We start from the raw sequence: 11,321 nt of genomic DNA, 5'->3' as shown, positions 1-11,321 counted from the left end.
TGGTGGGGGCACAGGGGGCGAAGCCCCCGGAAGCCCCTGAAATTTACAGAATCTATATAGGGCTTGAAGTATGTCTCCTATTTAGTCATTTGTACTATTTTCTGTCATTTCTAATAAGGTGAAATTAATAAAATGACGCAAATTTTAAGGGTTTTTGGATAAAATTAAGTTCTCCTAATGAAGCAATTCAAGAAATCAAAAGATTTTGTCATTTATTACTCCGGGAGTGGAAGAAATCATTGCTTCTTTTATCGTTTAGTACATTTTTCTAAACAAGATACCACGATTTACTTTAAATTTGAAAAGTTTAAGGGGGGGGGGGGCGCCGCCGGCTGCGCCCCCCTTAAATCCGCCACTGGGGGGAGGGGAGGGGGGCTGACATCCACAACGCAGAAAACGATCCCACCTCCTCATCTAGCATATATTATTTTTCAAAGATACATTAAAAAAAAAATATATATTCATAACATATTCATCTCTGTATCGGCTGTCCATAAAATTTTCCATTTAAGTTGCTAAGATGAAGATTAAAATGTCACCTGATTCCCCAGGTGCGCTACCAGCCATTTTGATTTATAGACCCGTATCATGGCCGTATTCTAGGTAAGTAGGAATTATCTATATTGCAGGGGGGGGGGGGGGGAGTAACATCCAATGGGGGGGGGGGGGGGGGGCAACCCAACAAAACTTTGGGAAAGAGTGCGTACGTGGAAAAAAAATTCGAACTAAAATTATAAATATTTTTCGCAAGAAAAGAAGCGAGCAGGTGCAAATTTCGAATTAGATCTAAGTTGCCAACGGACATTAAAAATAAATGAATTTTTAAAAAGTTATGCCTATAAATGAATTAATTATCATGAAATTTGTTTTAGGCCTACAATTGCCATTTTGGACCCGAACTGAGCTTATAAAAGAGAATAAAGAGAAGGAATTCGGGGGAGGGGGTCGGTAGGATATAGAGACCCCTCATATAGGCAACTGATCCTACCTCTGGTGTGTCCAGTGGTCTGTGTTTACCCAACTCTTAATTTTGTATTCCGTATAGGAGTTTTGAGATTGATCACTGTTCGTTATCTTCGCCTTTTCACAGAAATGTGACAGGTTTTTTTTCGTTGAGAAAAAACATTTCCATCACCTTGAAAATATTAATCCCAAATAATTTTGTATCTCCCGGTATGCTAAAAATCTGAGAAATTAATGTTGGGGGTCAGGAAACATCGAAAAATTATCTGAATGTGTCGCCGTACTACAGAAGTCGAAAGGCGATTCCATTTCCAACCAATGAAAACCCGCGTTACTTTCGTGCAAGCGTCGGTTCGGCATGTGCCCGGACAAGAGAGAAGAAAAAGCCAAATAAGAACTATTTTTTAGTTTTTAAAACTAATAATGAGCAGTTGAACTAATTACGGTAAGTGCGGAAAATTTCATTATGTCATGCACATTAAATATTTCCAACTTATGTTTATAAAACTTGGAGAAATATTCTCTGCAGAGGACAGGCCACTTAGATCGTCAACAAATAAATTTTGTTATCAATACGATTAATTTTAACGAAGGGGTCTAAAAGTTATATTGAATTAATTTGATTTTGACGATGACTTGTTTGTATTTATAGGGTATTTTTAAAACAAGAGCTAGTCACGGATCTAATATAACCCACACAGAAGGAATTCGAATTACAATAATTCAGTTGTAAATCATTAGGACCTAATAGTAATACTGTCATGGATCAAGTTTTGTTTCTGACTCCGATTAATTTACCAACACTGTAGTTCCATCCATACTGTACAAATAGTATGTAAATGGTTACTTATAGTTTAAGTAGCCAGTAGGGCCTAGTCATTGAAAATATACCTTTATCAGTTTATAGTTATACGAATGCTCAGAATTCTAAATGTTAAGTATATTGAAGAGAGTATTGAACAATGGCGATTGAATTAAATTAGAATTTTATATACCTTGTGTTTTCTTAATGATTGTAATATGTTGTACGGTGTGACCGTTGAGACGAGCGAAGCCCATGAACATCTTGCAACACGACTTTTATCCGCCTCTTCATTTAATGCGGGAAATATAACTTGGTTGATGTAAACAGTTACAAATTGTGATGTCATATTAGCTGCAATGTATTTTCTTCTCTCAAACCAAACAAAAACAAAACGTTTGCAGCTATGAGAAAGCTTGTCTGGAATTTAAAAGCGTTTATGGTACTTTCTAAACAATCTAATTGTTTTAATTATGGGTTGTCAATGAAGTATACCGCAGTGACGGCAACATTTTTCCAGAAGCATTATGGGTAATACTCATCTTTTTTCAGCTGATGAAGAGCAAATCACGTGATTCATATGTGTAATCATTGGAATGAGCTCGTCGCTTCGCGACGCGAGCTTCGCTCGCTAATCAGTATTGTTTAAATCATTTGTCTATTGGTAATCTAAAGTTAAACTAAATGTGTACCTGGTTAGATACTAGCAGGATGAACTTCTTTCATTTCGTGGTGTTAGATCCCCGCAAAAGGAATTTCCATAAGTACATGATCCATTTCTTTGGTGGCTGTTTCAAATGTTTAAAAATATGAAAACAATTTTTCTTATATAAAATTATTCTTTTATGTTTCACTTTAGTAATAACTTTTGTTTTCTTCTGTTATGTCAATTAATAACAAACATAAATTGATTGGCCAGAAATGGAAAGTATTGAATACATGCTTTTGAATATTTGTTTTTTAGCCCAAATTTTAGATTTTGTGTTACTGAAATTGGCTGCAGTGAGAAAATTGCCTTTAATTTAAACACAATAAAGTTGTATGGTCTGAAGTTTTGTTCACCTTTTAAAAACGTGTTAAATGATCGCATGTATACATATCTCTGAGGCTGTATGACATGTCACACATTGTTTAAACCAGAATTATTTGATTTTGAATTGGGTTTTACAAACAACTGTCACTCGGCCATTTCTAGTGCATGAATCAAGTGACAGTCATGTGTCTAGTTCAGAGGTCAAAGATCATCGGTGGTCTTATCTGTGTAAAGTTTTGTATGTTGTTACTACAGTACCATATGCCTCAAGTTAAAGAGAAATAAAAATATCAACTGCTTCTTAGTAATTCGTTGTTTTACGCTTTTTCAGACCTAAATCTATACTGTTGTGTGTAAGTTATGTACGTCATGTTGGGATTCCCTTGATGGGCTGGAGCTATTTATAGACACGAACCAGAATCTATGAGCAGCAAATGTAGTTTATGTGTACCTGCTAGATTTACTTTCTAAATAGTCTCACTTTTTTTTATACATGCAAATGTTTTCAAGCATGTAATTGAGAAAAGTTAATAACTTTTAAAACGAATTAATCCGCTTTAAAGAGGTTCGCTCCTGAGATTTGGAGTAATGTCAATTTTTTTTTTTAAGGAGAATTAGAAAATTAAAAAGAAAAACTGGGGTCACAATGTTTGTTATTGAACTACAGTGTTCTAAATATGACCTTTTTGCACTTAAAATTGACACAAGATTTATTCAATTAAACTTGATTTTGTCTGTTGGTGTCCAAACAACCAACATGTCAGAGCAACACAAATCAATCATTACATAAGATAGATTCATAATCGTGTCTTCTAATGTACAGATAAAAAAGTTTGATACTAGTAATGGAAATGAATAAAGACCTTTTAGCACTTGATATGCGAAAAAATTCATAATATCAAATTTGAGAGTTTAAAAGGACATACTAGAGGAGTAATGTCAATTTCTAAAATTTCAAATAATTGTCAAAGTCTTGTCTTAAAATTTTTAATGGAAGTCGAAAAAAAAAGTGGGGATTAGATTAAAAAAAATTTAATTATTGGTGAAGACACTGAATTTTTATACAAAATTTCGAGTAAATTAATTTATAAACTGTTTTATTAAGAATTTGTGTTCTGTTAGGAAAAGTATATTAACCAAATTTAATAAATTACAATTCCAATTCTCAACTACTTTTTATTTATCATAAATATGTAAAACTGAAATACATGACTGTATAGGAGCATAAGAATGAAAGATATATTGGATGAAACAGAAACTGTAATAACATGCAGATTTAGAACTTCTGCCACAAAATATTGTCATCCCATGTGGATCCAGGTTAGAATAGGTCCTCAGTACCCCCTTGCTTGTCGTAAGAGGTGACTAAATGGGGTGGTCCTTCGGATGAGACCGCAAAAACCGAGGTCCCTTGTCACAACAGGTGTGGAATAATAAAGGTCTCTCCCTGCTCAATGGCCGTAAATGCCAAGCATAGGCCTAAATTTTGCAGCCCTTCACCGGCACCCCATATGAGTGAAATATTCTTGAGAGGGACGTTAAACAATATTCAACCAATCAGTCAAAATATAGTCATTGCCAAACCCTTTCAAAATTTGAATTGACACAAATTTTTTCAACTGGATAGGGTTCAGTAATAGATGTGTAATATGTTTGCACCAATGGGATCAGTATTGAACCAGTAAATATTTAGTTGTAGCATCCTGCGCAGTTGTGCTCAAAAGCTCAGGAGCTAACTTCATTTATGATAAAGTAATTTTTTACAATAAATAATATGTTATGGTGTAATGCTGATGGCCATAATTTATTTCTCTACAGAACAAATCAAGATGCCCGGGATAAAAAGAAAAGGTTCCCAAGTACCCATCACTGATAAACCTCCAAAACTAAAGAAACAAAGCACGAGTACCACCATTGAGAATGCGAAAGGGAAAGCTGAGAAAAAGAAAAAGAATGTTGTAGCTGACTCCTTAGACTCGCCACCAAAGCTAGAAAAAATGGCTGTCGTTGAGGCACCCAGAAAGCTAGCCTCCCCAGTCAAAAAGTCACCAGAAAAAAAGTATAGAATGCCTAGATTTCCAACATTGAAACCCACTAAACCATTGACAGACGACAGTGATTTCTCATTTTCTGTTCCTTCATTTTATTCTAAATCCTCAAAGTCAACCAATTTTACAAAACTGAAGAAGGCTTCCACAATAGAATTGAGTCAGGAAGAACCGAAATTCAATGATGTAAAAGAAACACCCCTGACAACGGAGGCAACTGAAATCCTGCCACCAACACTGGAAATTGAGGTAGATCCAAACTGTACTAGAGCTTCAGAGATAAAGAAGAAAATGCAGAAACTTCCGTCTGGCTCTATTGTAGGGAAAATAACCAACTTAGAATTTGATGATTTGATTTTGCCGATAGTTGCTTCAGATGTTCTATGTGAATTTTCTGACGAGAGTCCCACCAAAATCACTACAGGGAGTCTTCAACCCAGAGCATCTGCATTTGAAGTTGCGGAGTATTTGACTTCATTAGACACACCCGTTACCAGTGAAAAAACTGAAAAATCATTAAACACAATTGAGGAGGAGCCAGTGGAGTCAGACTTTTTTGACACTGATCAAGAAACTGATGAAAGTGCAAATAAACCTATTATTGAGGACGGGGAAGAGAATTCAAAATCGGAAAATAAAGCGGAAATTAAGCCCGAGTCTAACACCAACGGAAGCTCGTCACCCGTGAAAACTCCAAGAAAAGTCCCAGGAGGTCTTCGGGAGATAGTTTTCTCGTTTGACACAACAGGTTCCATGTATAACTATATGGAGGAGGCAGGGGAGAGAATTAGGGATCTAGTTAATCGCTTACAGACTGAGATGCCGGGTATACGCCTGGCTTTCATGGCCCACGGTGATTACTATGATCTGAGTCACGACAGGTACCTCATTAAGTGGATTGACTTCGGTGCCAGTATCGAGGAAGTAGTGAAATTCTTTGAGAACTTATCCATCACGCATGGTGGTGACGACGATGAGTGTTATGAACTTGTTCTAAGGAAGACCAGAGAATCATTGTCATGGACACCAGGAAGTCAGAGAAGTCTAGTTGTCATTGGAGATTCCGACCCCCATGAACCTGGGTATAAATATGAACAATTTGTCAATGACATAGACTGGAAACTAGAAACTGCACTGTTGAAGGAAATGGTGGGTATCTTATGATTTTAAGTTTTTATTATTGAACTTATACTCATATGATATGAGCCAATTTATTGTACCATAACCATGGTATTGTAAATGTGCAACGACCTTTTGTGAAGACTGGAAAACAATATAAATACGATTGAAATTGTCTACCTACTGTATGTAGTGTTAAATCTAAGATCTAGAGAGGGAACACATATCATATGTTCAAAAACTTTTCGTCGCAGCAAGACCATTTTGGGGCACTTTCATTGTATCATACTATAATAGTAATAGAATAATCATTTAGCCTCTTTAAAAGTTAATACCTGCTGCCTTAATTTTAAACTTTTCAATCAACCTTGTGAAATAAAGAACAATTGTTTATATTAACAAATATTTTAAAAAAAATTATAGAGAAAAAAGGGCATGGTGCAATTAAAAAGGGCATGGAGTGGCACCATGCTAGTTTGCTTTAGATTTAACACTAGTATGTTAAATAAGAAATTAAGCAGCATCAATTGAAGACAATATTTGATGTGAATTATTCACGTTCGTGCCTATGTATTTGGCTTTGTTTTACTTTTCCCTGTGTGGCGTATTTGACTTTTGTTACACCTGTGATGTTTTGTAGGGGGTGAGGATATATGGCCTGCAGGTGGGATACCGATCTGATTTTTATAAACGGATCTCGCAGATGACAGGTGGTGCTCATCTCCGCATAGACAACGTCATTTTTACCTACGAGACGTTGATGTCCATTTGTTTACGAGAAGGCAGCTTAAAATTGTTAAAGGTATCGCATTCAATGCTTTAATACTGTAATGTCACTCTGTTCTGTGGGAGTGCTTTGTCTAATTTTTGCTGTTTGTGCCATGAAAACAACTTGGACTTGAAGAGAACTATTTGCAGAGATGTAATGAGCCGTTCCTAGCAAAAAGGACCCTTAAGTATATTAGTGCTAAAGCGTGAACTATAGAGAATATCCCTCAAAATATTACAATCAATCAAAGATGACAACCAACTCGTGATTGGTAATCATGACCTTTATCTCTACAAATATGCAAAAAATGACGTTGCGTTTTTATGACGTTTTTTGAAAAACATTGTTGGATAAGATAAGGGCCTTTTTTTGTTAGGAACGGCTCTAGATGATGAACATGTTTCCTAAAATTCTTGCCTTATAAATATACAATATCAATTTGTGTGTGGAGTTTGCTTTGGTCAAGGAGTTGTGTATTTTACACTGAAAAGATTGGATAAAAGTTGAAATAAAAAAAGAATATGACAGATTATATGTAGTACATATTAAAGTAACAAGATAAAGAATTATTGAATGATAGTTATAGTATTATAGTACAAATTGGTACTTCTAACAGTTTCATTTACATATTGATATAGGTATTGTGAATTCCTGCATTTGTGTGTAGGGGTGTCAGGGTGATATATGCTGAAGTGTATAAAATTTCGTGTTAATATGTACATGTACTTTTCATCTTCAAACATTTCCTGTGTGGAAAGAATTCATGTCTGGATGTACAACTTGTATACTGTGATTGTTTCATGGTAGAAAATTTCTTTCACCATGCTCATGCAATTTCAGAAATATTATACAAAGATTTTTTTAAGGTCTGTAGGGGGCCGAAATAAGGCCCAATTCCCAATGCTAATAGGGCTGAAATGATAAGCCCTCTTTACGATATGATACATATTGCAATACTTATGCCACAATTCAGTTCTTTTAATACAACACAATTTACAGAAGAAACTAATAACATTGAAAAAAAATTTAATGACCAAGATTCACATTAATAATTTTAAAAGCAAAATGTTTCCAAATTGCCAAACGGTAAGATGCATATTGGCTCTGTAGTTTAAACTGATAAAGTTCATTATTATTTTCGTACGACTCAAGGCAAACAACAATCTGAATGTTATTTGACGCTATTTTGCCCCTCATGTAAACAAAAAAAATCATCTGATGTATTTTACTGAACCAGTTTGTATTAAACGTATCAAACCGAAAATCGAGGCAATGAATCGAACATTGAATCGAGGGTTTATATTGAACAGTATCAATATTTCAGTGAATCGTTTCCGCCCTAATGCTAAAAAGCAGGTATTTTTTCCCCAATATTTGCTTTGAAATTCCCAAACAGTAGCCTAATTGTTCATAAATCTTCACAGGCCCACAGATTTCAATTTTTGCTTCAAAATTCTTTAGTAAACCTAATTTTTTTGGCCTCTGCTTATATGAATGAGGTAAGCTTTGACCAAATTGAAAGTCAGAAGGAGCCCAATTATACCTTAAAGCAGTCTGAATTAGGTTTTTCCCTATTTCTTTGTATGAACCGTTTTCCCCAATTTCAAGCAAATGTCGCTATTTTTCCCAATTGGAAAGGCCCTGGCCCTTGAAATCAAGACCTTAAAAAACCCTGATATTGTAAATCATTAAATGTCTCCAATATTCAGGTTGTTGTCCAAAATGATATTGGTATCAAGCATGTTTCACAAGATTAATAATTATGCAGTCTATTTTACGTTACCAGACAGTATGTTGAAATTCATTGATTTTTACAGAGTTATGAAAATGAAGTACGGAAAGCGAAGAAGAATTCCGAGGAGGGAGGTGTATTGGACTTAGAATTAGAAAGGTTATTCAGTTCATTGAAAAGTGTAGAGGACAACAAATCCACGAAAACAATGCTCAAAGAACAAAAACAGGCCCTGAAAGAAGAGAAGAAGGTCAAGAAAGCGTTAGAACTTGAGGCGAAATCGGAAAAGAGATCGGCAGAGAATGAAGATGGCGGATCACCCACGAAAAAACCAAAGATAGATAATATGTCCCCACTTAAAGCTTCTAACAAGTTAAAGAATTCACCGTCTGCTAAAATTTTGTCAAAGGCAAAGAAGAAGATAATTGAAAAAACTCTAGCGAAAACTTCACCTGTGAACAAAGGAATAAAAATTAAAAAGGATGCAGAAAAGACACTAGATAAGAAAGATGCATCAAAGAAGAAAGATTTGAAATCCAATTCGAAAGTGAAAGATGGCAATGCTACCCCAACAAAAACTCCACTAAAGACTGCGAAGAAAGTCATAAAGACCAATGGTGTTAAAAATGCAAAGAAAACTCAAACAAATGAAAATAAGAAACATGGGCAACCTGGTAAAAGTGCAAAGAAAACTCTGAAAACAAATGAAAGTAAGAAAAAAAGGCAACCTGTTAAAAGTGCAAAGGAAACTCCGAGGGGTGGAGCGAAGAAACCGGGGCAATCTTCTAAAAAAGATACCGTAACACCTAAACAAGAGAAAAAAACTAAAAATAAAGATGCTAAGGAAAGTGAGAAGGTAAAGGAAGTGAAAAAAGTGACGGCTAAAGCTGTAAAACCCAAAGGAAAACAAGAAGGAAAAGCGAAGCCAGTGCAATCTCCGAAAACTTCACCAGCAGCTAAAAAATCACCAGGGAAAATCACCAAAACCAAGGTACCACTAAAAGTAAGCAGCAAAAAGGCAGATCTCATCAAGAAATCAGTGAAAGACTCTCAAAAGACTGAGAAAAAAGTCACCAAGAAACCAGAAAAATCTCAGGTGACTAAGAAAGTTGAGAAGCCCAAACCTGGAGTGAAGAGCAAATCTGAAAGTGAGAGTAAGCAAACTCCAAAGAAGACCACTCAGAAAGGCCAGAAGACTCCTCCAAAAACTCCTCAAAAAACACCTAAACCCTCACCCAAGGTAGGTATCGTCTCGGGCATAGTAAAACAGACTCCTCAAAAAACACCTAAACTCTCACCCAAGGTAGATACTGTCTCGGGCATAGTAAAACAGATTGTATACTTACTTATTTAAGATGGAAAATTTGTTCATCATTAAATGATACGATATCGGCTGCAATCAAGATCATAGCAAGCTAGCCTAGCTGCTAGGGTAGCTATTACGGTCTGTTGAATTAATACTTGTTATCCCTACGTAGGGCTAGCCTAGATGTTTCTTCAACTGTGTAGCATTAATTATCTAGCGCTATGTAGCCGCTATGATCTTGAACACAGCCCTGTACTGAGGACCTTCAGGATCCTGCATCACTATGGAATCGGGATGTTCTACAGGACATTAGGTCCTGCATTCCCTCAGACTCCTTGTAAGATCTTTGCAGATCATGGGGTCCTGCAATCATACAGATAGACTTGCTCAATTCTCAATTTATTTTTGAAAATGTATGCTGACTGCTCTGTGATTGTTCCAAAACAGAGAGACTTGTAAATCCTGCACAGGGCTGTCAAATCTGTCAACACACATCCCTGTGCACGTTCTTGCAGTGTTTTTTCAAAAAGAGCTGTCTCTAGGATGAGAGCCATCCACTGGCTAAATCAACTGACTTCAGGAAAATTTTTGCCAGCTATAGGATTTTTGTCCTTTACGATATCAAAATCCACTTACCTTAAAAATCCATTAAAAGTATTGCGTTAAACACCTTACAGTAGATCATCTAAATACGGGACTTTCGAGGTACGGATCCACTCGACTTTTATCGTGCGTTGAACGTCATTTGTAGGGCATGTCGCTTCCGGATTACAATAACAAGTAAATAAACAAGCATGAAATACTTCAATTGCTATCAAATTCCTGCATTTAAATGCTATCTTTGAAAGAAAGGAATCACTACAACCATTTTATAGGAAAATGCATTTGATTAAAATATGCGAGTTGGCGAGGGAAATAAATCTAGGAAATATCTTGAGGATGTCGGTAAAACTTCATGCCTTGCATCCAATGATATGCGTCTAAATGCACCTTTTCCCCTCCATCTAATTTACACCCAGGTACTAGGCACCAATAATGACTCTGATCGTCATCGGGGCACTGCTTATGGCTCTTTACGTAGCGTCTGCTAGCTAAACACCATTCGTATCGATGTCAACTTTGCCCTACAATTGGTTATTATCACGTGACCATGGTGTATAAATGTCAAATATAATCGGTTGTTCCGGCACATCCCGAAAGTTCCGTATTGATATTCCTATTGCGAAGCGAATGTCTTGATTTTCAAGTAGATGTCAAAGAGAAAAATAAACAAATTTTTCAGCCAGTGCCCAAGCTAGAGATAAAATGTTTTTTAAAAACCTAGCATCTACATGATACATGTATATGTACTTACATGTATATATTGATATCGTTTTCCGAGACTTACCCTTCGAACTCGGAGATGCTACCAGAATTTCCTTAAAATGAAAATATTTATCTAAATTTGCTACCATTATAATTTATATGTATGCTTGCCATTTGATGCACCAAAATGAAATTAATATAAAAAAAGATGATATATTGGGCCAGTCATGAACACACTCGACCA

At 35.9% G+C, this 11,321-nt stretch overlaps 1 protein-coding gene across 1 annotated transcript in view; it reads left to right on the top strand.

The window, feature by feature from the left end:
• Nucleotides 1-566: 566 nt before the first annotated feature.
• LOC125656735 (uncharacterized) overlaps nt 567-11,321 on the top strand; it is a 36,153-nt gene continuing 25,398 nt past the window's right edge. The window contains exons 1-5 of the mRNA XM_056142939.1: nt 567-603; nt 873-1,408; nt 4,617-5,995; nt 6,606-6,767; nt 8,552-9,706. Of these exons, the coding sequence (XP_055998914.1) occupies nt 4,628-5,995; nt 6,606-6,767; nt 8,552-9,706 (2,685 nt within the window). The 5' untranslated portion in view covers nt 567-603; nt 873-1,408; nt 4,617-4,627. The remainder of the gene's footprint in view (nt 604-872; nt 1,409-4,616; nt 5,996-6,605; nt 6,768-8,551; nt 9,707-11,321) is intronic.

This window comes from Ostrea edulis, chromosome 7, assembly GCF_947568905.1.
Source record: "Ostrea edulis chromosome 7, xbOstEdul1.1, whole genome shotgun sequence".
Classification (NCBI taxonomy): domain Eukaryota; kingdom Metazoa; phylum Mollusca; class Bivalvia; order Ostreida; family Ostreidae; genus Ostrea; species Ostrea edulis.
Note: the sequence above shows the minus strand (reverse complement) of the source record. Positions and strands in the feature narration are given on the sequence as shown.